General features: G+C 34.5%; 2 protein-coding genes across 5 annotated transcripts in view; one reads left to right on the top strand and one right to left on the bottom strand.

Moving 5' to 3' along the window:
• Nucleotides 1–8643: 8643 nt before the first annotated feature.
• On the top strand, nucleotides 8644–12950 carry mad2l1 (MAD2 mitotic arrest deficient-like 1 (yeast)). The gene is made up of 5 exons (XM_055216864.2): nucleotides 8644–8805; nucleotides 9163–9309; nucleotides 9488–9608; nucleotides 11624–11727; nucleotides 12638–12950. The coding sequence occupies exons 1-5, from the start codon at nucleotides 8742–8744 to the stop codon at nucleotides 12808–12810; spliced, it is 609 nt and encodes a 202-aa protein (XP_055072839.1). The 5' UTR covers nucleotides 8644–8741; the 3' UTR covers nucleotides 12811–12950.
• A 5607-nt stretch (nucleotides 12951–18557) lies between these two features.
• The window catches only part of pde5ab (phosphodiesterase 5A, cGMP-specific, b), a 64050-nt gene continuing 54729 nt past the window's right edge, over nucleotides 18558–27878 (bottom strand). For all 4 annotated transcript variants that reach the window (XM_055216828.2, XM_055216829.2, XM_055216824.2 and 1 more), the window contains 8 exons: nucleotides 26081–26175; nucleotides 25896–25983; nucleotides 25646–25746; nucleotides 23934–24011; nucleotides 23780–23843; nucleotides 20939–21013; nucleotides 19306–19389; nucleotides 18558–19222 (listed from right to left, as the gene is read on the bottom strand). In XM_055216828.2, the coding sequence (XP_055072803.2) occupies nucleotides 19100–19222; nucleotides 19306–19389; nucleotides 20939–21013; nucleotides 23780–23843; nucleotides 23934–24011; nucleotides 25646–25746; nucleotides 25896–25983; nucleotides 26081–26175 (708 nt within the window). In that variant the 3' untranslated portion in view covers nucleotides 18558–19099. The remainder of the gene's footprint in view (nucleotides 19223–19305; nucleotides 19390–20938; nucleotides 21014–23779; nucleotides 23844–23933; nucleotides 24012–25645; nucleotides 25747–25895; nucleotides 25984–26080; nucleotides 26176–27878) is intronic.

Below are 27878 nucleotides of genomic sequence, written 5' to 3'. Positions count from 1 at the left end.
AGAAAACCCAATGACATTTTGAATTTGCTGAAGAAAGCCTGATTTTGTTGTTTTTAAGGTTTTTAGTGATGTTAGTCTTTTATCATATGAACAATTTCAATATTTGCAGTCAAACCTGAAATATTTATTTGGGTGCAAACTTTTTTATGATAAGGTTGACATTTACATGGAATTGTACATACTGTTGAACCTAATTTTGTTTTAACACAAAAAATTAGTACAACTTCTCCAAGCCCTGAAAAATTTCCTCCATTACCATTAAGTGTTTTAGTTTAATGCAAGAATTGCATGATTTCTCTCATTTAACAAGAACATTTGAGTTATTACTTAATTAAGAATATTGATAACGAAAAATTTAAATAGCATTTTCAGCTATTAAATAGCTTAAATAGATTTAGCTTAAAGTTATTGTTTGTTTAACAACAACATTGCAAAATGTACATTTTTAGGGCAGTGAGTTACTTTGTTTTTTTAAACTGAATCAACGTGGCTTACAGTAGTTTCATTTGTGCTTTTATGGTGTTGATGGCACTATTTAAAGTCAAAACAGAAGGTTAAGTCTGATATTCAGATCTCCGGATATTGCTTTTGTCTCTCCTTTATGGGATTTTAACCTGTTTTTGTGCCTGTGAGGCAAAAATCATTGTCTGGTTGTTTGACGAACAACAGCACACCTCCAATGTTCTTATAATTTCAGACCAGATTATCAGAATAAATGCAACTTAAAGTAAGAAAGAGAAGAAAAAAATCTAATAAGTTTATAATCAAGTTGAGCAATAGAAATAACACCAAACATTCACTGCATTCATATTTAAAGGGGCCATGTCACAAGACTTTTTTAAGATGTAAAATAAATCATTGGTGTCCCCAGTGTACATATGTAAAGTTTTAGCTCAAAATACCCCACAGATAATTTATTATAACATGTTAAAATTGGCACTTTGTGAGCAAAAATGTGCCGTTTTGGGTGTGTCTTTTAAAATGCAAATGAGCGGATGAAATCCAAACACTGATTGCAATGATGGTGGTTTGTTGAAAATGAAACTCAATTGTGCTGTGAATTATTTTCTCTCTTTCTCTTTACACTAAATGGCAGTGCCGGGGTTGGATAGTGCAGATTAAGGTGTGGTATTATTGTAATAAGATCTCCTTATGACATCATAAGGAGAGCCAAATTTCAATGCACTATTTTTTCACATGATTGGAGAGAATGGTTTACCAAAACTAAGTTATTGGGTTGATCTTTTTCATATTTTCTAGGTTGATAGAAGCACTGGGAACTCAACTATAGCACTTAAACATGGAAAAAGTCAGATTTTCATGCCATGGCACCTTTAATGCAATAATCGTTCATGCATTATGAAATTATCATTGTTTGTCATTAGTGTAACATCATTTTGTAATACTATATAGTGAGTTTATATCACAATACATGGGTGATTCTCACGAAAACTTGGTTTTAAAAATGTCAAGCATGAAAATTAAAAAATTGCTTAAATTTACTTTTTTCCCACCAGACATTGAAAAACAAAGTCTGGAGTAAATGGGAACAGTAATTTAAAAACTTTTACTTATCATTTAACACTTTTTGTAACATAATTAAAAAAATTAGTCCTAAAAAATCTCATTACAGCAACAGTCAGAAAACATCAACCCTGACATATTTTCAAAATGACATGACAAACCTAAAAGAACATAATTTGGAGATTCTCCACATGCATTTAAAATCAAAGTATTATGCTTCTATTAATTAAATTACCATTTAATAAGCATCTGTTGCGGTAATGATAATCCAAATGTCGTGTAAGCATTCTGACAAGACAATATTTCAAATTAACTGTAAAAAAATGATCTTACCTGGTAGCCATCTTGAAGTAACTGGTCCATGTGCTTGGTCACTCAAAATCAAACTTTATTAAAATTCTGTATGTGTGCTTAAACTGTTCTCAAAAAGTGTTGCGGAGGATGAGAACATCAGGCATGGACACATCATTTTCCTAATTTTTCTTCATTATTATTATACATGAATATTCAGTAAATATTTTTTCTGTCATCTAAAGTAGTCTAGCAAAACATCCATTTATTTTTTTTTCTTAATATTTTTGTGTTAATTTGATTAAATTACAACACAACGCATGTTCAAACACAGCCGGACACATTGCGGTAATGAGAATTTCAGCAGAAAATGAGATAAAATGTACAATTATAAATTCTTATGTTGAAATCACACATTGTGCAAGGTAGAACACAGTATTGTGTTAATTCTGATGCTTTTTAATGTTACTATATTACACATTTTAAAGCTAAAATCATAAGTGGTGTGGTGTTTCAATGGTTTCGTGAGAATCACCCACATATTGATCTATGTGAAGGTCCATTTCCAACTAGGGCTGTCACAATGATTAAATAATCGTCTCATTGTGATTGTTTGACCTCATCCCGATGATTTCCGATCACTGCAATGATTGCACATCTCTCTAAAAACACAAGGGGGAGCTGCAGAGCCTGTATGAATGAGACAGTATCAGATTACTTTTAAAAATGTGTTATGTGTATGAATATTTACTGCCAGATAAACCTTGCAAAATAATTTATTTAAATAATCACAACAATGTGTGAAAAATGTATGAGAATTAAATGCCAACGCAAAAAAAAAACCCAGACAATTAATCGTCATTATTGCCAAAGCCATAAAACAGGCAATTAATCGTAATAACTCACAATTTATTAGTCAATTAACCATCAGCCAAATTTCATAATCGTGACAGCTCTATTTCCAACATCAGTTACATACTGATACATAAACTAATATTGGCTTTTTGGAATGATGTGAAAGTGCATCAGATGTGCACTGTATATGAACTCAGAGAGCATATGTGTGTGTGTGTGTGTGTGTGTGTGTGTGTGTGTGTGTGTGTGTGTGTGTGTGTGTGTGTGTGTGTGTGTGTGTTTGTAAATCATTAAACAATGACACACTGAAATGTTTGTGTTGCTTGAGAGTCCAGGAAGTACTGAAGTATGTGATGCTCGTCTGGATGTCTCTGTGTTTATCTCTTTACAAAAACATCCCTCTTTCTCTCTCTCTCTCTCTCTCTCTCCCCCCTCAGGGATGTTTTATATATATACTTGCACACCTCTCCTCAACATAACACATCATTTGAAGCTAAAGTTTTGTGCCCTCAGAGTATTATGTGTGTCAGGCCAGTAGTTGTCAATGTTATTTTTATAAACAAACTTCGCACAAACGCATTCTTTATAGAGCGATAAATACAAACAGTCAAGACAGTGAGATCCTCAAGTCGTTTTGTTTGAGCAAACAATGAGGTTGCTTTATTACAACAAGTGACCATGGACTATAAAGCAGCAACATTTTGTAAGCTTTGTTGAGAAGCGTTAATAAACTCAGTATGTTGGGCAGCACAAACACAATCCTTTAGGCCACCATTTTATTATGGTTGTCAAGTATTTGAGCTTGCCTGTAAACTAAACACCTGATACGCCATGACGTGACCGTTTACACAGATTTGCCTTTTGTCATTTACACAGAAACAATAACGTCCTCATTTTCAAACCTAAAGTTTGGGTTTTCAGATCCCTAAAATGCCAAAATGCATAATTAGTTTCTTGTTTTAGTTGAAACGGCGTTATTGTGCAATCGGTTATAAACAAACCCCAATCTTAAGTGTGGGGTATAATAATACTGATTAGTGCCACTTTTCCAGGATTTCGGGTGCGTCCTCTGGAGGTCGCATTGGTTGACCGTATGCGTCATCAAGGTTTATTATTTCAGGTTCTTATTCAGAAAAGCAACCGTTACATTTCAAGGTAAGAATAAAACTATATATGATTGTAAATAAATAAATCTTAATTTTAAAATGTGAGTACCTTGATGATGTATGCGGTCAACAAATGCGAGGACGCACCCGAAATCCTTGCCAGGACGTGTCTGGGGAAAATGGCATGTATGGTCACCCTAATATTGATGCTTGGTTTAAAGGTCATGACCTTTGGTTGAGCTCGAGGTCACTTTTTGAAACCTCCGCCTCTCTTTCTACTTTAATTACTTTACCAGTCCTGATGGTAAAAAAAATGACCAATAACTGAAACACAGAGCAGAGCACCTTAACATACCGGAGTAACCAGCGAAACACTAACATATGTACTACCTGATTACCATAACCCCCCTTGCATCCCATGTGAGCATTACAGTCTCAATGGACATCCAGTACTGGTGTCCCCCGAGGGAGGAATCCACTTTCTCCTCCCTCCCCCTGCAGTCACACAGAGACCCTGTTGTGTCTCCATAAAATGCTGCAAGCTCAGTCTTCAGGACTCGGTGTTGCACAACAGAAGATAAAAACAAGGGCCCTAGATTGCTTTTTCAAACAAGCGTATACAGGACAGAATGTCGTTGGATCACCAAAAACCTGCATGCAGTTCTTATTTAACGAAACACAATATGATACAATTTTGTATTTGCACATTAAAGAAAAGGCTCGAAATATAGCACATAGGTGTGTTTATGGGGATTTTTGGGGTCCTCCTGACATTTGTCCAATGGAAGTCCAATGTATAGACATTTTTTTATCCTATTATGTTGAATATGTGGCAATATAAACACACGTCTCGTATGCATACACAGGAGAACCTCACCGCAGCTGAAGAAACGATCACCTTTCTTTCCGGCACGTGGCACATGTCAAAAACAGCCCCCTTTCACCCCTGCTTTTACAAGATGCAAAGTGTGCATAAAGAAAGCTCACTATTAGCCAGGGACGGACTATTTATAGCACCAGGGCTCGCTGGACTCTAGCTTGGGCTGTTGGTTTGCGTGGAGGGTATAATCACTGAGCTCACAGATTGGATGAATGAGCACTATTTAGTTACACACTAACCCTCTTTCAGCATGCTTTTAAATTTGATTTGCTTTTCATTGGAGGGCTTGTATGCCCACCGTGATGTGTTGAGTGTCTTGCACATTTAAAACTCTCATTTTGATTGGGCAACCTGATTAACCAAAGTGCTTTGTTTCTCTTGACCAAGCGAACCTAAATTGCATGAGAATAATGCCTTATCACTGTTGTGTTGCAATAACATTTTTTCTCAGATTGCCATAAAATTTGATTAAATTACTCTGTATATGAGTGAGAAAAACATTTACATAAGTTATTATGCTATAGAGCATTGCATTACGAACACAAATGTCACTGGTTAAAATGTCACATGCATACTGATATAAGAAATGTATAGTATGCACTATAAATTGCTTCGGATAAACGGTCTGCAAAACTGAATATGTTAAGCATCTTAGTGTTTCAGTTAAGTTGTCTGCAGTGGATATTATGGAGTTGAATTATAGCAAGACAGAAAGATTTTATCGTTGTATGATGAAGAAGCACAGATGTAACCGAGACATGTACTCAACACCCTTCACTCCACAACAGCTGAACATAACAGATGTGCTCGTGAAAACCCACTGGATCTTTACAATGCCACAACTACAGTAGATTTCACAATCCAAACGGTGCTAAATCTTTTAGGAGTAGAAAGTGGACCTTTGTAGTTTGTAAACACCATGTAAGACCACATATGAACATGCACATATTGCATTACTTTAAAAACACCAAATAAATGATAAATGCGTTGCATAAACCGTATCTGGCTCTGTTCGGAAGCAACAGTAGTTATTAGTAGTAATGTTCTGGTCTGTGGTTAGTTACATGCTTTACAGTATGAAAGTTTGATAATTATGAGCTCAGAATCCAACAATGGTTGATATATGGTCATTTATGAAAATATAGCGGCACATCTGTGCATAGGAGATCATGGAGGAAGGAAGGCGGCCGGATGACGTGCTGGGTGGCAGATGACTGGAGTTGTATTTCAGCATCGCAGAACAGTTTGGATCAAAATCCGCTGGTAAAATGGTCAAATCAGCAAGCGATGTGACGAAGCAATTTACCCTGAATCTGCTCTTAAAGGGTGAGAATCTTATGGCTGACATTTTTGTCTGACACAATGTGTGGGCCGAGATTTATGCCTCTCCCTAAACCATATCCCTAAAGCCATTCTCTATTCAAATATGTGACAATTGTATGCATGTCTAAGATCAAAATTTGAAACACAACACATTTCATTGCATTAAATCAAGAGGAGATAGGCCCACTGTGTATTGTGGGCATCAGTCTAAACTGTTTCTGTGGTCAGTTTTCCCGCTACAGTAGTAATCTAGCTGAGGGAGCTAGACATCAACATGTTTGTGATGAGCTACATAATAATTACCACATCAGGTTTGGAGACACACATATTTCAAGTTACTCCATCAACCCATTAAAAATGTACACTGTAATGCAGCATATATTTTTATGCTACTCTAACTTAAAAAATAAGTCTAACGATGTTTAACTTGTTTTTGTCAACTTTTTACGAGTCAAAACTTAAAATAGTATGTTGAATTGACTTGCAAAACCAAGTTTTTTTACTACTGTAAGTACTGTATACTTGGACAATAATGTGACTGGTACTTTCTGGATTATTGCTAAAATGCAGCAGATATTAAAAATAATGTAAAATCTGGACTTTGTATTTGCTTTGGTCTAATATATTTATTATAATAATAAATTCCTTTTTAGGTCACATTTGTAAAAATGCAGAGGCGGACACTACTTGACTATTTTAAGTACATTTTCAAAGCATCTGTGCTGTATCCGAGTGTTTGTCTTGGGAAAAAATGACATTACTTTAAAATTTTCACTACATTCTAAAGCATAGACTCATACTGTGTATTCCTTTTATATTGCATATTAAAATTGATTTAATACACTGAAAAAAATTATTCTTTGAGTTTAATCAATTTTTTTAAGGTAAGTGGTTGCAATCAATTTATTTAAGCTACATTTAAACAAAAAAAGATTAGTAAAGTAAAATAAAATGTAAAACTTTTGTTTAAATGTAGCTTAAAGAAATTGATTGCAACCACTTACCTTAAAAAAATTGATTAAATTCAATGAATCATTTTTTTTCCGTGTACAGAATTACATAAAAATTGTGTACTTTTACTTTTCTTGAGTTAAAGTAAAAAAGTAATTTTTACTTAAGTAAAAGTAAAAAAAACCTAGATGTTTAATGTACTTAAATATTAAATATAAACCCAAAACTTGAAATTATGAAATGTAATGGAGTAAAAATGATGATAATATGCTTTGGAATGTATGTTTTCCAAAGAAATACACTGATAAAATACGAATACTTAAAAATGTACTTTTATGTAGAAAGTAAAAATATCTAAGTAGTGTCCACCTCTGTAAAAATGCCAGAAAACATCAAACAAATGTAAACTGTAAAAACAAAATGTGCATCAGTGCAAGACTTTCCAGCAAGTTACTTTTATTCCACAAGAGGGCGCTCGACGACTCATAATAAAGATCGTTCAGTATAAATATCCATTGAAATACGTATAATCTGAACTAGTCACACTTTATTTTATTAGCAGTTGATTGACAATTGAGTTTAACAAAATCGGCCATTAACCCTTTTTACATTTGGTAAAAACGTAATAATTATCATAGCTGTGGGTGGGTTTATAGGCATTTGTAGATTTAAAAGTATAGTGGTTTTAATACATTTATTCGAGAAAATATAAATAGTAATTTTCTACGAAAATAATATAATGCATCATAATACAGTTATCACAGATTGGTCCATTCTTAACAACGCTAAGACAAGAATTATTTATCATTTGATAATGCAGTCTGTAGTATTTTGCAACGTTTTAAAAATCTTACCTATGTTTTTTAGTCGTTGAATATAAAATAATAATACAAAAGAAGAAAAATGAAAATATTATTAATGTTTTAAATATGTGACTGGCTGGTCGAGATGACGTCTGGGCCACCAAGCCCCGCCCATTTTGAAATCTGTTACCTCCACTCCTCTTTGGCCGTTCTAAATGCGAAGGCTGTGCAGCCTCCGGAGGTCGCATCTCCAGGCTGCATACGTCATCAAGACTGTCTTATTTCAGAATATTAACAATTATTAAGTTGCCTATTATTCTTATTTAATCATAAATTGTTGTAATACGTTTATGATTTGCGAATGTAATGCTCAGTTAACTTAAATAAACCAGACTTGATTACGTATGCAGCCTGCATATGCGACCTCAGGAGGGTGCAGCCTTCGGATTGAGAACGGGTTTTATCTAGCACTAATATCAGCTTCAGATAACTTTAAAAATGCAGCATGAAGTTAAAACAACTTGGTTTTGCACCTACTATTTCAAGTTTTGGCTTGTGAAAAGTTGACATAACTTATTAAATCAAGTTAAAATTGTTTAACTTATTTTTTTAAGTTAAAGTTACATACAAATAAATGGTGATTTGACAAAAATGCTGTATTTTTACAGTGTTTTTATGTATAAGGAAGGACAATTGCACAGTGTAGATATTTTGGTCATATTTTCCATTATCGTAAAAGATCAATCGGTACAAACAACCGCAATGTACATGTAAAACTTTTTAATTTAGCAGTTAGTGTTTCTTTTTAATTGCGAAACCTATAAGTACATATAAATTCAGCAATACAACGTTGTATAATTAATAATTTGTATTTAAAACCCAAACAGTTCGCGTCGCCTTATAATGACGTCAGCGCCAACGTCAGACGCAGCGTCTCTGAATTCAAACAGCTCGGCGGTTACGAGAATCGTGAAGTAGTAAGACACGCGTGAAATAACATCCCTAAAAATGTCAAAGACACTGAAAGGCATAACGCTTAAAGGCAGTGCAGAACTTGTTGCCGAGTTTTTCTGTAAGTAACACAATTTAAAAGCTATTTTATTAGTTTAATGGCGTCGTTTTTGTCTGCCGTTACTGTTATCGAAGTGCAGCGCGTGTCCGCGTACAATCTGTTTGTTTGTGTTTAAACGGATTGATCGGTTATCTGGTTTCTGTTTTAGTTTCGACTGCACTAGCATCGTGTTTATTAAAACTTAAACGATTGTCTGTCGATGCACAAAATTATCACGACCTCAATGTAAATGCTCCAGTAACTGTGAGTCTTGTTTTGGAGGCTTGTTTGATGTGACGTGTTTGTACTCGAGTGCATCGACTGATTTCTTTATATTAGTAAATATATTAACGAGTATGTTTTGTTGTCTGTCTTCAGCGTTTGGTATCAACAGTATCTTATACCAGCGAGGGATTTACCCAGCAGAGACCTTCACCAGAGTCACACAGTATGACATGAGCCTTCAGCTGACCACTGATACCAAACTGAAGAATTACCTCACAAATGTCATCGCACAACTCAAAGGTTTGTTACAAACACATTCTCTCGATGCATTTTAGGATCCCAAACTTTTCTTTGGGACAATCTGAGCCCTCCCCAACCCTATATATTATACATTAGAAATGGAGAGCTTAGATTAATAATAACTATAGATATTACAGTATAGACTTACAGGTGAATGTGTTGTTGTTTTTCTTTGCAGAATGGCTGATCGACTGCACCGTACAGAAGTTGGTGGTGGTCATCACGTGCCTGGAGACCAATGAGGTGCTGGAGAGATGGCAGTTCGACATAGAGTGCGACAAGACGGCAAAGGAGAGCAGGTACATGGCATGGGTGCACTCCACATAAATAATATGCAGCAATTGTTACTGGTGAGATTTGGGGAGTATGAGGACAAAGAATAAGAATAACATGCTTGCATGAATGACGAATGTGACACAAAACCTGTCTGGTTGCAAAGCTGTATATGTGTTTTTGTGAGTGGGTGCTTTTGCTAAGGATTTCATTTGGAGAACTTTAAAAATTATTTCTAAATTTTTGCACCCTCAGATTCCAGATTTTCAAGTTTTATATCGGCCAAATATTATCTAAACAGACCATACATCAATTGAAAGCTTATTTATATGTAGGGGTGAGCGGGGCACAAACTAACGCAGGGTTAATTGTAGGGATGCTCCGATCAGGATTTTTGCAGCCGATACCGATCACCGATTTGTAATCTTCGTGATCGGCCGATACCGATTCCGATACCGATTTTTTTAAAGCTGATATGTAAGCTCTTTGATGACTGTAACTGTTACAATCTTTCTACAACAAAATGATACCACGGATGTTGCCTTTGTTATATTACTTGCAGTAATTAGGTATATTATTGTTTTAATAGAGACTCAAATAAATAAGCACAACAAATATTTATTCTGCAAAGAGAAATTAAATATGGCTTTAAAAAGGCTTATGTCTCCTAAAAGTACTGAAAATAAAACACTTCACAGACTTTACTGTATTAATTAAATATACACGCATTCGTATGAAGTATAAAAATTCTTTAGTCAAGAGCAGAGAGTGATTTTATTGAGAGATGAATTAGGTTACTGCAGCTTTAAGACGTGAGAGAGAGATCGCTCTCTTCACGTGCACTGATGACCGGCTGCTGTGTGTGGGCGGCGGCTGAACGCAGACAAGCAGCTGTGAGGAAAATAAAAGTTAAACGCTCAAAACTTAAAAACGCATGCAAATAATAAACTTTTGACATGAGGATGCAATTGTCCGTGATAGATATGTGTTGTATACGCTGTTTGATGGGTATGTGAAGACGCCTCGCGCTGTTTACCGGAGCGCGTAGAAAATACGCATATCTCTGTAAAGGCAAAGAGAGACATACAAATCTGCACGCTGCACATGAGCAACAGGTTGTAAAAATGCTCGCGCTACGTAAAAAACGTCTTTAATTGCAGCCACATTCAGGATCCTTTTGATGACAAAAGTAAACAGAAAGATCGGTTTATGAGATCGACAGATTTAGCGAGCACCGATCGAGTCATTTAATGCCATTATCGGCCGATACCGATCGGCGGCCGATCGATCGGAGCATCCCTAGTTAATAGTAACGCAGCTACTTTACATATTTCTACAGCGCTGAGCAATCTGTGAGTTTGGTCTTTTTCTCTTTCTGTCAGAAGATCTCCTGTGTACTAGTGAAAAGTTTGATGTGTTTCGGTTAAGATATTAAACAAAGAGTCAGTGTTTTGGAGGCATGAAAGTAATGTTTTATGTTTTTTTTTTTCGATTTCTGAGTTGGGTGTGTAAGTCATCAAATCCAATCTTATATTATTTTAATCACTGTTACTTAAAACACAATTTTGAAACATGTCTGCAACTCCAAGTAACTGATGGCTGGGATTGAAAACATTTTTACACGGTGGGGTTAGTTGCAATGAAGCCTCAAGTATACAATGATATATCTATCTATTATATATAAGCAATATCCACCTTTAGTATACAGACAGCATTTTATTGAAGCTAAATTTTCTAGCAAACCCTTTGTTTATTACAATGAACCCCACCTATGGGGTAAGTTGTAACGTTTGCACTCCTGTCACTTTCGGTGTAATTGTATGATTACGGTAGATCCCACAAACAAACTTTAAGTGCTCATTTGTAGCAGAGATGTTGATTGTGTAAAACAATTAATAATCTAACTTAAATATGACTTAAAACCATGACTGGTTTTGTGGTCCAGGGTCACAAATGTTAATCATGTTTTGATCAACGTTCTCATACTTGACTGTCAAAAATCTGAATCTTCATCTAATATGCTACATGTTGTCTCTTTCAGCGCCCCCAGAGAGAAGCCCATAAAAGCCATTCAAGAGGAAATCCGATCTGTTATCAGACAGATCACAGCCACTGTCACCTTTCTGCCTTTGTTAGAAACTGCCTGTAAGTAAAATACAACTCATCATTTGTGTGATTTCCATACAGAATGGCCATGGTACTATATCTGTCTGCTTTTAGGCATTGGATTAAAATTAATAGTACATTATGGCCTGGTTGTACAGATAAGGCTTATATTACATTTAGAAATGCGACTTCTAAAAACATTACTGTGTTCGGTTGCATAAACTTTTAATACTAGTCTTTAAGAATGTTACATAAGAAGTTAAATTGGTCTTTAAATTCAAATAGCAAGACATTAGCCCTAACAAATTGCTAATTGGTCAGACTGGGCACACTTCACTTCTTGAAACAAAACAAGAACGCTGATATATTTTAAGATGTGTCGGGGTGAATAATTTTTAGTTAAGACAGCTCAAACATGCATTTAGTCTGGGACTAGACTTGAGATTTGTCTGTGCATCCAGGCCTGTGATTCTCATGACTTGTTAACTAGTGTACTGTGAACTGCTGCTTATTAAATGCCATATTATGAGATAGATAAGATGTCTGACAAACATTTCATTTTTTATTAATAAAAAAGTTTAGTTTGCCTTAAGCTTGAGTTGCATTTAAAGCTTATAACAAATTGACTTCATCATTATTTTTAAGATTTGATACTTTTCTTCAGATGTGGGTTAAATGTTTTCTAGATGTTTTAGCTGCACGTGGATCTGGTGTTTAAAGAAATGTATTTATTTTATCCAGTTAATCTATTAAGTAGTTCCCAGAATCAGAAGAAACAAAATAATGTTTTGAGTAAGACATGGGGATGATTAAAATGTATATTTATCAAGTTATGCTCTTGCTATTTAATGATTGTTCTTAACTAGTCATCACAAATGATTTGATTTGATGAGTACTGTGTCTATGTTGCTTAATAATACACTTTTCTCTTTTGTCCCTAACCACACAGGTGCCTTCGATCTTCTGATCTATACGGATAAAGACTTGGAGGTGCCTGAGCAGTGGGAGGAGTCTGGTCCTCAGCTAATCGACCAATCGGAAGAGGTCCGCTTAAGGTCCTTCACTACTTCCATTCATAAAGTGAACAGTATGGTGGCCTACAAGAGGACAAACTCCGTGTGATTGCTTTATTTGTTCTGTTACTACTCTTTCAGTCTTCTCTGTGTGTGTATATATATATCTGTGTAAAACTCATTTCTTATTTGTTGACTTTTTAAAAAATGTATTTCCCAAGACAAAAAAATAAAATGTCTTGTTTCCAAGATGGTGAACGGGTTTTTATTTAAATAGTTTATGGTACTGGGATTAAAATGATCTCTTCGGCTAAATTATAACTAAAAAATGAACATCCATGTTACCCTTGGAGCACAAAAAAAACGTATATTTGTAGCAATAGCCAAAAAATACATGTATGGGTCAAAATGATCAATTGTCTGATGCCAAAAATCATTCGAATATAAAGATCATGTTCAATGAAGATATTTTGTAAATTACTTATCAAAAGTGTATTTATCATAAGTAATATGTTGTTAAGGACTTAATTTGGACAATTTTAAAAGCAAAATTATAAGATAAAGCTATATTCATCCATTAGGGTTGCAAAATTCTGGGAATTTTCAAGGCTGAAACTTTCCATGGGAATTAATGAGAATAAACTGGGAGTTGCCTATAACAGGGAACTTAAATGTTGTTTTAAACAAAATTTTCCTGTAAATTTGCATGCAAATTATGATTTCTGAAGGATTTTTCCCTGGATCAAATAAATCTAGGCTTGATGAGCAAGTATCAGGATTCTTTGATTCTAATGAAAGTTTAAAAGGATAGATTTATTCAAACAAAGAACAATTTATTTAAAATATTTTTTGTAACTTGTTCAAGTTTGGGGTCATATTTTCCGTTTTTTAACATACTTTAAAAAAATTGTATTACATTGCAATGCATGTCTGCTTATATATAGTTTATATAAATTTCTAAATATTACCAAAATTCCCCAGATTAAGTTTGCATGGAAGATTTCCAGAAATTTACCAGTTGCAACCCTACCATCCATAAATGAGCTCAAGCAGTGTTTTAAATGTTTTTGTCTTGAAAGGCAGCATCACATTTAGTTGAATTGTGTAATGTTTCGCTCTGATCTGATGAAAAGATATGAAGGACAGAGACCATGCAGCATTTCAATGCAGATATGAAACAGTGAGCAGCATAAAGGATGTTAATGCGTTTCATTGAAGCAGGGTGGCATATTTTACTTTGAACCTCTCCAGACATCAAAGTGGAGTTTTCCATTGATGATTCGCTTAAAAGAGAGAAATACCTGCTGCGCCCATTCATGTGAGAAAACATTTAAATGAAAAAGACGTACTGAATAGTTACAAAAGAAAAGCACATGTATAACAGCCGCTCAACACATCACCTGTAGATGCCAATATATCTTAATGTTTAAATAGAGACTCCACATTTAAAATCAGTCATGTTTCATGGTTTAAAATAAACATTTGCAATGTTTGCAAAGTCAAATAAGCACATTTGTGAGCAGGCATATTAATAAACACTAACAGAAGTACTAAATCTGTTAATAGTTAATATTTAATGTAGGGCTGTCAAAAGATTAATCGCAATTAATCACATCCAAAATAAAAGTTTACATATTTTTACATAACTGTGTGTACTGTGTGTAAATATTATGTATTTATAAATACACACACATTCATGTATATATTTAAGAAATATTTGCCTTTAAATACTGTATATACATTTATATAATTTATATTATATATAAATATAAATATTTTATAAATATAACAAATTTTTCTTAAATATTTACATGATTGGGTGTGTTTTTATATATACAGTCTTGTTCGGAATAATAGCAGTGCAATGTGACTAACCAGAGTGATCAAGGTTTTTGGTGTATTTTTTGTTGCTGCGTGGCAAACAGGTTGCCGGTGGGTTCAGTGGATTCTCGGAGAGCGGATGAGACCCAGCATTCATGATGTGCACGCTCTTGGGGCTGTGCGGTTGGGCAATTGGTTGAAAGGGGTGTGTTCAAAAAAATAGCAGTGTCTACCTTTGACTGTACAAACTCAAAACTATTTTGTACAAACATTTTTTTTTTCTGGGATTTAGCAATCCTGTGAATCACTAAACTAATATTTAGTTGTATGACCACAGTTTTTTAAAACTGCTTGACATTGTGTGGCATGGAGTCAACCAACTTGTGGCACCTCTCAACTGTTATTCCACTCCATGATTCTTCAACAACATTCCACAATTCATTCACATTTCTTGGTTTTGCTTCAGAAACAGCATTTTTGATATCACCCCACAAGTTCTCAATTGGATTAAGGTCTGGAGATTGGGCTGGCCACTCCATAACATTAATTTTGTTGGTTTGGAACCAAGACTTTGCCCGTTTACTAGTGTGTTTTGGGTCATTGTCTTGTTGAAACAACCATTTCAAGGGCATGTCCTCTTCAGCATAGGGCAACATGACCTCTTCAAGTATTTTAACATATGCAAACTGATCCATGATCCCTGGTATGCGATAAATAGGCCCAACACCATAGTAGGAGAAACATGCCCATATCATGATGCTTGCACCTCCATGCTTCACTGTCTTCACTGTGTACTGTGGCTTGAATTCAGAGTTTGGGGGTCGTCTCACAAACTGCCTGTGGCCCTTGGACCCAAAAAGAACAATTTTACTCTCATCAGTCCACAAAATGTTCCTCCATTTCTCTTTAGGCCAGTTGATGTGTTCTTTGGCAAATTGTAACCTCTTCTGCACATGCCTTTTTTTTAACAGAGGGACTTTGCGGGGGATTCTTGAAAATAGATTAGCTTCACACAGACGTCTTCTAACTGTCACAGTACTTACAGGTAAATCCACACTGTCTTTGATCATCCTGGAGGTGATCATTGGCTGAGCCTTTGCCATTCTGGTTATTCTTCTATCCATTTTGATGGTTGTCTTCCGTTTTCTTCCACGTCTCTCTGGTTTTGCTCTCCATTTTAAGGCATTGAAGATCATTTTAGCTGAACAGCCTATCATTTTTTGCACCTCTTTATAGGTTTTCCCCTCTCCAATCAACTTTTTAATCAAAGTACGCTGTTCTTCTGAACAATGTCTTGAACGACCCATTTTCCTCAGCTTTCAAATGCATGTTCAACAAGTGTTGGCTTCATCCTTAAATAGGGGCCACCTGATTCACACCTGTTTCTTCACAAAATTGATGACCTCAGTGATTGAATGCCACACTGCTATTTTTTTGAACACACCCCTTTCAACTAATTCAACTAATTGCCCAATTGCACAGCCTTAAGAGCGTGCATATCATGAATGCTGGGTCTCATTTGTTTTCTGAGAATCTACTGAACCTACTGGTAACTTGTTTGCCACGTAGCAATAAAAAAATATACTAAAAACCTTGATTATTCTGGTTAGTCACATTGTACTGCTATTATTTTGAACAAGACTGTAAATAATAATTATACACAGTACACACACATATGTTATGTAAACACAAACTTTTATTTGGATGCGATTAATCACGATTAATCTTTTGACAGCCCTTATTTAATGTTATATTTAATTAGAAAAATGTCAAATTGAGTCATATACAATAATAGTCTCCAACTTTAGACCCCGCTGTATATTAATTATATCTGTGACCTTTGCAAAATAGTTTCTACAAAAAATAGCAAAAAAAGATTGCACTGTTTGTTCATTTCATACGCTTTTATAAATTTAAATGGGACATTTCACAATTTTTTAAAGATGTCAAATAAATCTTTGGTGTCCCCAGAGTACATATGTGAAGTTATGGCTCAAAATATCATATAGATAATTTATTATAACATGTTAAAATTGCCACTTTGTAGGTGTGAGCAAAAATGTGTCATTTGTGGGTGTGTCCTCTAAGATGCAAATGAGCTGATCTCTGCACCAAATGGCAGTGCCGTGTTTGGATAGTGCAGATTAAGGGGTGGTATTATCCCTTTCTGACATCACAAGGCGAGTCAAATTTTAATTTTTTTCACATGCTTGCAGAGAATGGTTTACCAAAACTAAGTTACTGGATTCATCTTTTACACATTTTCTAGGTTGATAAAAGCACGGGAGACCCAATTATAGCACTTAAACATGAAAAAAGTCAGATTTTCATGATATGTCCCCTTTAAGAGAACTATTTACATGTTAAAATAATTTTAATAGTTTTTACATTAGAAGAATTGTGATTGTATAATTCACCAAAGTAGCAGCCAGCAGAATAAGTCATGAAAGAAGTTTTATTTTAACAATGTATGACAGCATTTTCGTTGTAAAGATTTCTACAAATATTTTGTGTCACTCCCACGTCATCATAAATACATTCTGTGTGTGTTTGCACAACAAAGACCTTCACACATTTGAGGAAAAACATTCACATATCATAGGCTGCTATATACAGTATGTCTACAACATTATTCAATGTTTCTTTGCAAGTACACTTATCAGTGAACCAAAAGATCCTACAGACTCAATATAAAGATCGAATATGTGGAAACGGTTAAATAGTAAAAAATATTTCCAACATTTTTGGTCAGCTTACTTCAACAGTGCAAAAATACAAACTACTAATATTTGCATGTAAATCTGCATTAATATAGTGTGAGCACACAAAATAACTACTATAAACACTTCAGTGTAAATGTCTTCATCAGAAGCATTATGTTCTGGGTTCAACACAAGTTAAGCTCAGTTTGTTAAAAATAAATAAAAATTGTGTTTACAGCCATGAATTTGCAAAGGAAGTCTATGGAGCAGGACATAACGCAACGCAAGACATAAATATATAACCAGAGACAAAGGTGATAGATTTACATACTACACATTTTTTTATGGTTTTGGTCATTTCAGGATTTTTTTCAAGACCACAACTGCAGGTATAACACTAAATTGCTGGTGCATTGTCTGATTTATGTTCCAAAGTCAACAATGTGATTGGATAAACTTTGTCTTGTCTCGACATCTCCTGGACTTGGTCACAGCTTAGGAGGTCTTACGACACGGTTACATACTAACCTTTCTGTTTGAAATTCTTTATTCCTTTTGTATAAACATGTAAAGATGAAAACTTTTTAAGTTGATCCATCTAATAGTGATCCATGTAATGGGTGATTCTCACGAAACCATTGAAACACCACGGCACTAATGATTTTAGCTTTAAAATGTGTAATATAGTAACATTAAAAAGCATCAGAATTAACACAATACTGTGTTCTACCTTGCACAATGTGTGATTTCAACATAAGAATTTATAATTGGAAATTTTATCTCATTTTCTGCTGAAATTCTCATTACCGCAATGTGTCCGGCTGTGTTTGAACATGCGTTATGTTGTAATTTAATCAAATTAACACAAAAATATTAAGAAAATAAATGGATGTTTTGCTAGACTACTTTAGATGACAGAAAAAATATTTACTGAATATGTATAATAATAATGAAGAAAAATTAGGAAAATGATGTGTCCATGCCTGATGTTCTCATCCACCGCAACACTTTTTGAGAACAGTTTAAGCACACATACAGAATTTTAATAAAGTTTGATTTTGAGTGACCAAGCACATGGACCAGTTACTTCAAGATGGCTACCAGGTAAGATCATTTTTTTTACAGTTAATTTGAAATATTGTCTTGTCAGAATGCTTACACGACATTTTGATTATCATTACCGCAACAGATGCTTATTAAATGTTAATTTAATTAATAGAAGCATAATACTTTGATTTTAAATGCATGTGCAGAATCTCCAAATTATGTTCTTTCAGGTTTATCATGTCATTTTGAAAATCTGTCAGTGTTGATGTTTTCTGACTGTTTTAAATTATGTTACAAAAAGTGTTAAATGATAAGTAAACGTTTTTAAATTAATGTTCCCATTTACTCCAGACTTTGTTTTTCAATGTCTGGTGGGGAAAAAAGTAAATTTAAGCAATTTTTACATTTTCATGCTTGACATTTTTAAAACCAAGTTTTCGTGAGAATCACCCTAATAGTGAAATAATATAAATGCTTTAATAAAAACACTTGCCCCATAGATGGTCATAAATGCTGTTTTCTATTCCACAGACGATGTCAATAGAAGTTAACTTGTGTTGAATCCTGAATGTTTCTTAATGAGTGAAAACGGTTAAGTCACAGTAGTAAAAACATTTCTTCATCATCTGAGCGATCCTTTCATAGTCCTGCATCCTTCATAGTTTCATCCTCACACTTTTAACCCGTTGGTGTGCATTTCCTTCATATCTGAAACGCCTGAAGAAGATCAAACTAGCAGAGGTTAAAGTTTTAGAAAGTGTCAACTCCTTTAATCTGTAAGGATGTCTCTGAATGTCCGTCTCAAAAATGACACGTGCCCACGGAAAGCTACAGTCCTCCATTCATCAAAGCTCCTTCATCTCCTTGTTCAGCAAGTATCTTCCAATTGAGTCTGTTTGTCCTGCAGCCCTCCAGCAGAGGGGAGCAGAGCTCTGAGAGACCCGCCAGCGCCTACAAACACAAACATATCACTCATATCACTCTATATATTTAGTCCGTATATGTGAGTGTACTATATGCAGAATAAAAGTTACCTCATATAACTGTGTGCAGATGGCATCAATAAACGACACTTGCATGCTGGGAATTTTATCTCGCTTCTCCCTGTTCATCAAATCCTTGGAGACAAAGTCATGTCATCATTACTCATAGTGATCATAAATGTAATGTTGACTATTAAACTCAGCTGTTTGAATAAAACACACTAGGTCAGTTTTCCAGACAGGATTTAGATTAACCCAGGACTAGGCCTTGGTTATATTAAGACCGAGGGGCAACCTTCCGATCTCTCTGATGAAGCCAATACAGAAGTGATTTAAACTGCAATTCATCGACTGGCCACTTGAGGCTCCAGAAGGGACTCAATCCCCATAGACCTCCATGTTAACATGTTTACACCCTGCTACAAAACGTCTTTTAGGTCTGTATAGCTATTTCGCCCTTCATGACAACTGTGAAGGGGGTGAATTTTTTTCTAACTCATCTGTTTAAATTATATTAAGCCTTAAAATTTGCATAATTAAGGGCGTGGCCACTTGAGTGACTGGTGAACTGCTGTCCCTAGAGTTGAGCTAGGTGGGCGTGGTTTCAGCAACCAGTCACCTCAGCTTTACCCACGTCCCGCTTTTTACCCATTTTCGGATATCTGCAAGTGTTGCACGGCCAAGATGGCGACGGCCGGCACCGTCTACTTTAAGCTTCAAAAACGATCTTCAGAAACCTATGGGTGACGTCACGGACACTGTGTCCATCTTTATTTACAGTTTATAATTAGGATATTTAAGTCGTTTTTACAAACAAACAATAGTGGTGTGCATCCTGGGACAAAACAATGGCACTGAGATATATTAGGATATTGCAGTGCAATACGTTTTTAAATTAAGATACCTCAAACATGCATTTTTGTCTGGGATTATACAGCAAAAAAAAAAAAAAAAAATATTTGGCCAAAATAGGTGCTAAATACATTTTGTAGAATGTTATGCTCAAAATATATTTTTGAATTTGAAAATATATATATTTTAGCCACATATCAACATATATTTCAAAGGCAAGCAAATACATTTCTAATCTTACATCCCATATTATTTGCCTAAATATATTTGAAATATATGCTAAATACAAGTTTATTTTATAAAGTAGACGTTGATGTTGAAAATAGATTTAATTTTAATGTTTACAAGTTCGTAACGTAAACAAGAAGTTTTTATTTCAATGCGAATGTGAATATATTTTTATTGAAATATATTGAGGTCTAAATATATTTGTAATGCTTTAAAAATGTATTTACTTTTAAAATATATTTCAAAATATACAAAAATGGCTCAAAAATATATTGGTCAAAAATATATTTTTGCAAACCTATTCCATTTTGCCGCATGGGCAAGTCTTGTCCGGGAAACCGGCCCACTATGTGGCAAGCTTACGGTATCCTAGTCCCAGACTAAAATGCATGTTTCAGCTGCCTTCATTCAAAAACATCTTGCAATGACATATCTTAACATATATCACTGCCATTGCTCCGTCTCAAGATGAACACCATATTGTTTTTGTAAGGTTTGTTTGTAAAAACTACATAAATGTCCTAAAATAACTAAAGCCTGGTCCTGGATTAATCTAAACCATGTCCAGGAAATTGAAGGAATATAAATGAATAAGAAAGCTCACAATAGGTTCAATGTTCAGCTCTTGCCGCTCCTTGTCACCCTGTTCAAAGAACTCTGTGGCAACAAGTTCAGCTGTCTGTTGAAACATAAAAATGTGTGTTAAAACTAATGTATAGAAAGGAAACTGCTTATCTTTAGTCTGTCTGACTTTTTTTACACAGTCCATTTCTAAATTCCAACACTCTTCATGTTCTTTGTGTTTCTTGATACGAGTGAAAACATCTTCTGTACGCATCAGACTTGAACTGAACGATTCATTAAAAGTGATTCAAGAACCAATCCAAAATGTTTGGCCCGTTGTTAAATACATGCTTTGAAAGGAATCGACCCAAACGAGTCATTTATTTGCAATACGTTGTAAGGAATCGACTCAAACGAGTCATTCATCCGCAAATGCCCCAGAAACACGAAACAGCAATTTAAAACAACATAAATAGCCTAACGAAGTAAACATTGTCCACTAAAAATATAAGTAAGATTAGGGCTGTCACAATGATTAAATAATCGTCTTATCGCGATAGTTTGACCTCGTCACAATGATTTCAGATCACTGCAATGATTGCACATCCCTCTAAAAAAACACAAGGGGGGGCTGCAGCGACTGTATAAACGAGACCGTATCAGATTACTTGTATGTGTTGTGTGTTTTAACATTACTGCCAGGTAAACCTTGCAAAAGATTTAATTAAATGATCACAAAAATGTGGGAAAATTATTTCATGAACAAACAAAAAAATGTACTAGAATTAAATGTCAAAGCAAAAAGAATAATGGATATAACCATTAAAACCCATAATACATACAATTAATATAATCGTCACAATTTATTACACAATTATCCATCAGCCAAATTTCATAATCGTGACAGCCCTAAGTAAGATTTAATACAAAGTAAGATTTTGGAAAATATGTACTCTTACACTGCAAAAAATGACTTTCAAGAAAATATTTTCTTAGTATTTTTGTCTTGTTTTCAGTAAAAATATCTAAAAATTCTTAAATTAAGATGCTCTTTCTTGATGAGCAAAAAGACCGTCTAGTTTTTAGACCAAAAATATCAAATTTAAGTGATTTCGTGCACAAAACAAGCAAAACAATCTGCAAATGGGGTAAGCTAATTTTTCTTGAAACTATCTTGAATTTAGGGGCGGTTTCCCGGACCAGGATTAGCTTAATCCAGGACTAGGCCTTAGTTTAATTAGGAAATATAACTAGTTTTAACAAACATGCCTCACTAAAAACATTACCTGTTTGCATGTTGAGGTAAAACAAAGAGCACTGATGTATTTGAAGATATGTAAGTGCAAGTTGTTTTCAGTTTGGAGAACTCTTAAAAGTGTTCAAGTCTAGGACTAGTCTAATCCCTGTCCGGGAAACCGCCCCTTAGTGTTTAAGAAAAATGTTTTTTTTAAAAGATTTTTTGCTTACCTCATTGGCAGATTTTTTTTTGCTTGTTTTATGCACAAAATAACTTCGATATTTTTGGTCCAAAAACTTATTTTCTTGGGTTGTTTTGCTCATCAAGAAAAATCATCTTAATTTAAGAATTTTTAGTTATTTTTACTGAAAACAAGAAAGAAATTTTTTTTTCAGAAGATTTTTTCCTTGAAAATAATTTCTTTTGCAGTGTAGGAGTACATTTAAAAGTTGGTACTTTTACTCTTACTTAAGTAAATGTAACAAAGTAAATGTAGCGCGTCCTCTTTAAATATGTTTAACTTTTACAAAAACACAGATTGTGAAGAAAGCTACATTATACAAAGATAAATACTTTGAACTGTACAGTAGTATGCAACATTGTTCGTGTCATTTTATCAACATGTAAAGTATTATGACAAACATATTTGTATTTTTTATGTCCTTTTTGTATAAAATCATATTTTAAACCACAGTACAAACACTGAGAAAATATTGCTTGTAAGGTGTTGTAATGTAGTAAGGATGAGTAAGTGCAGGTTTGAGTGTTGTTTTAAAAGGTCATGCATTCATCTCCATGCTAACATGCTCTTAGATTGTGTTTTGTGAGTCTGGAGGACTCAATTATACACGACAGCTGCACCTTCACCATCTGATTATTAACAACCAAGACTGATCATTACTGAAGAGAGAGAGAGAGAGAGAGAAAACTTTCACTATTTAACGTCATTGCGGTTCAATGTTCTCAAAAACATTGACACAATTCCCATAAACAATTCATCCACAGAGTATTTCCTTATCAGGGAACATAAATGTGTTTAATAAACTTTGAAAGAGCCGTCTGAAGCTTGGTTGTGATGACATTGATGTCCAAAGACCGAGGTGTGGTTCACTTGTAGCCCAAAGTAAGCTTTTCATTTTTAGTAAACGCATTTAGCCTTCAAAATTCATAAAAGTTGTGTTTATCTGTAAAGATTTATTGTAGTGTCATAATTGTTTTTAATGAATGAGCACTTACAAAAATATCTCATCTCTGCGGCACTCTATTCTGTTGAACACAAAAGAAGATATTTTGATATTGATGATAACCAAACAGTCAACGGTAACCATTGACTCTCATAGTATTTGTTTTTCCTACTATGGAAGTCAATGTGCACAGTCATTTGTGTGGTTACAATCAGTTATCAAATCTTCTTTTGTGTTCAACACAATAACACAATTTCATACAGGTTCAGAACAACATGAGGGTGAGAAAAGATGACAGAATTTTCATTTTCGGATGTTAATGTTATCATTTTAGCTTTTCCTGCTTAATGTTTGGTTGTACACAGAGACAACAATTATAATCTGATTCAGAAAACCAGCTTACTACAAACACTAGCTGTACTCATATTTAGTCTCTTCATAGGTAATAACTCTTACTTACCCTCTTTTGTACAGGCCAGGGTTTTGTGATTGCAGAAATATCACACGCTGTCATCAGCATTGACCTGCACATATAATAATAACATCATAATAACATGACTATGACACTCAGGGCAAACATTAAGACAAACTGAACCCTCGGCACATCTACTGACCTCAAAAGATCTCTGTGTTCTTCATCTTCCCATACAAACTGACTGTTCTTAGCCAACTCAAAAAACTCAGTCCTTTTTCTGAAAAGAGAGAGAGAGAGATGGACAGTAAACAGACTGAAAGACAGACAGAGACAGACTTAATAAGAAAATACCATTTATAGTCCTGTTTGTGATTATACTGAGCAGGGAAATTCCATGCAAATGTCAACCTTAGCTTAAAAAAAGAAACGTTTTTAATGTCTCAGATGTCAAAATTGGTGGTTTATATTGCAAAGTCTACATTTTTAACTCTTTCCCCGCCAGCGTTTAAAAAAAAGTTGCCAGCCAGCGCCAGAATTTTTTATGATTTTCACAAAAGTTGAATGCCTTCCAGAAAATGTTCTTCTTTAAATATATAAACATACAATATATCAAATGTAAGAACAGACCCTCTGCATTCAAACAAACACCTACCTTTATTTTTCTCTTTTATCGCCTCTCAAATATGGCTAGGTATCTTCAAAAATATAAAATTTTGAGCAAAAAGCTGAGATAATTGCATTTTTGTAAAGGACATTTGTTAGAGATGAGATACAAGGCGATGATCAAAACATACAAGGTGTTTGAACTGTTTGCCCTAAGGGAATACGTCCAGGTTTTATAATTTGGGTAAGAGCGCCATCTGGTGGATAATAGTGTAAATATGGATTGCCAGAAAAACTCGTCATTGGCAGGGAAGCGTTTTCTGTTAATTGACGAGTTTAATGCTCGTCAATGGCAAGGAAAGAGTCAAAGCATTTTTCTATAATTTTCCATAGTTAAGTAAGTGCAAATTTCAGAATCTTCACGTCCATAACAGAGAAACGTACATAATGTTGTTTCTTCCTCAAAAATAAATATTAACTGTTCTTTGAAGAGCCGTCCCTTCTCCATAATATAGCTTCTGGCTAGGGCTAGACAATAATTCAATATCAATATATTTCATGATATATGAAGAGTTTTGTTGCAAAACTAGATAACCACCATTTTTTTAATTGTTCAGAAATCTCGTTTTTTGGTTGTGCATTCCAATTAATTTCAATTCAACTGCAGTTGGTTTGTTTTCACTTAAACCTTCATAACTTAAAAATACAGCTAAGTAGCACCATAAAACAAAATAATAACATGATAACATAAAAATAAACATGTTTTGACAAAAATGTAAAAAAAATGGATTTATCTCGTTTTGCAACGAAACTCTTCATATTTTTTCCAATAACGATGATATAGTTTCTAAACACATTTCCAATATTTTGATATACATTACAGCATCCCATGGCCATTTACATGCCTAAAACCATGCGTTAAACACCAGTTAAGGTGCTTCTTCCTTCAAAAGTGCGCTCCCGTGGCATCTTTCATAGTCATATAATCGGGACGACGAGGAAAATGGAAAGCCTGATCGAAATGTATTAGCTCATCTGTACCTGGCATCAAATAATATCATTGTCACCATGTGATAAATTTATCTGGCTGGGACTTTGGAGTGTTTGCCCAAAGAAGAGCTGTCACTCAGAAGTACGAGAAGGAGGTGCGGGGTTAGTTCGCATTAAGTCACAGCTTCCAATGGTGAGAGAACGGGAGATGTAATGCAACACAAACTCAATTACGGATAAGAAAAATTGGCTTAAGCCATCAGGTGCCCTAGTTAGAAAAGGTTGTTGACATAATTGTATATAACACTTGGTACTTACTTCATATAAAGAGCCAGATCAGTGGCCAAAATAGCCTTTTCTATCATCTTCAGCGTTGTCTTATACTCCTCCAGAGAAAGACTACTCAAAATCTGATTGCCCTGCAAGAGAAAAGAAATGATGTATTAGAGAGCACATACAAGATTATTAATACAATGCAACAGACCTGAATCTCCAAAAGGATAGACATCTTATAAAGAAGTGTTTTATGATCAAGCATCTACTACTAGACTATCTGTCATCTACTCACTGGACTGTTGAGGATCATGAGACATTGGTCAAAGTGATGATGCTCCATGGTGGAGTGACAATATAGCTGAGCCAGCGGGTGTTCACTCCTGAAACACAGTCAAATATTACAATGTCATTTCAGTTCAAAATCCATCTTCTCAGTACAATAACAACATAATATAACATACTTAAACCAGCACAAACCTTTTAATATACGAGTTATTGACGCCTCTGTGGTCTAAATCATGACTCAATGTTGCGATCATCAGTGCCAAAATCTCCAAATCACTCAGATTATTCTGTCAAATCAACACGCAGTTGTTATTAAAACATTACATCACATCATTATATCCAATCAAATTATGGCTGTAATGAGATCAGATAGTAGCAAAGGCAACAATGAAAAGCTTATTAAAGGAATACTCCACTTTATACACATTTTTTTCCGACAATTTAAAGAATAAAATATGCACTTTTAAACCACAACTTCTCACCTTGCACTAGCTGTGAGACGCGCCAGCATTACATATATGAAACACACATTTGCTGACCATTTTAAACAATAAACCGACACAAAGACATGAATTAGTATCATTCCACAAACAACAACGTCAGAACGCTCCTCTTTCTCCACACTTAAACGCTGGGGCGGTAGTTTCACATACAGCATGCATGACCTGTAAACATTGGGATTTGAGAATAAGGGGCATTTCCCGAACCCTAACAATCCCCCCGTTTTTATTACTACACAAGGGAATGGATGGGTAAACTGCAAAAAATTACTCTTACTTTGTATTGTTGTCTTGTTTTCAGTACAAATATCTAACAATTGTTAAATCAAGATACATTTTCTTTACTTAGGTTTATGATGTTTACTTATATTTTATGCTGCTATTTGGACTTCATTGTAAACTATTAAGATTTGTATATTGAATATTGTTTGGTTTTTTATATGGTTCTTTGAGCAATAAAAAATAATAATAATAAAAAGATACATTTTCTTGAGAAACAAAATGACCTAAGAAAAAAAGTCTAGTTTTTAGACAAAAATATATAATTTAAGTGAATGTGTGCTTAAAACAAGCAAAAAAAATTCTTAAAAAATCTTAAAATAAGTTTACTTACCACTAAATTCAAGAAAAATATATGTAAGTTTTTATAAGTTTTCATACCCCATTGGCAGATTATTCAGCTCGTTTTAATCACAAATTTACTTTTTTTTTGTCTAAAAACTAGACTTATTTTTTTTAGGTAATTTTTTGATATTTGTACTGAAAACAAGGAAAAAATACTAAATAAGAAAGTCATTTTTTGAAGTGTATATCTTGTATCATTGTTTCATTGCAAAAAATTACTTTCTTACTTAGTATTTTTGTCTTGTTTTCAGTAGAAATGTCAAAAAACTCTTAAATTAAGATGCATTTTCTTGATGAGCAAAATGACCTAAAAATATAAGTGTATTTTATAGTCAAATAATATACAATCAGTGGCGTAGCGTCTGGGTAGGCAGGGTATGCAAGTGCAAATGGGCCCAGGGCAATAGGGGGCCCGGCCCTGGGCCCGCCCCAGCTTTTAATAAAAAAATTTTCAATTAAATTTTTATTTGTGGCAGCAATACATATATTTTTGTATGCATATCATGCGTAGTGATTTCTTATTTCTCCGTAATGTCTAATTTCTCCGTCATTTCTTGTTTGCGTTTATTTATTTTTTTTGCACTCCCCAAAAAAAAGAAAACAGTGTGAGAGGTTACTATAGCGGCTTTGTGGGCGGCTTGTAATCCTCAACCCATCCCCGGGAAGCTTTTTTCTTGTTTGGCGGGTGTCGTTTCAGTGATATCTTACAGATATACTGCTGCCTGCTTTACCGGAGGTCAATGTAGCAAACATCAAATATGCCAATGTGGGATTAATATACCATATTTTTCAGACTATAAGCCGCATTTTTTTCATAACTTGGCTGGTGTAAAGACACGTTGACGTGCGTCTGGAGGTCTCGCGGC

Source organism: Misgurnus anguillicaudatus, chromosome 21 (genome assembly GCF_027580225.2).
Source record: "Misgurnus anguillicaudatus chromosome 21, ASM2758022v2, whole genome shotgun sequence".
NCBI lineage: Eukaryota > Metazoa > Chordata > Actinopteri > Cypriniformes > Cobitidae > Misgurnus > Misgurnus anguillicaudatus.
The sequence above is the reverse complement of the archived record's forward strand: the minus strand, read 5'-3'. Positions and strand labels throughout refer to the sequence as shown.

Bases quoted from the DNA above. Each gene is read 5' to 3' on its own strand.
- mad2l1 (XM_055216864.2), top strand. From the start codon at position 8,742: ATGTCAAAGACACTGAAAGGCATAACGCTTAAAGGCAGTGCAGAACTT. The intron at 8,806-9,162 runs GTAAGTAACACA...GTCTGTCTTCAG, and splicing joins ACTTGTTGCCGAGTTTTTCT to CGTTTGGTATCAACAGTATC. The intron at 11,728-12,637 runs GTAAGTAAAATA...CTAACCACACAG, and splicing joins GCCTTTGTTAGAAACTGCCT to GTGCCTTCGATCTTCTGATC.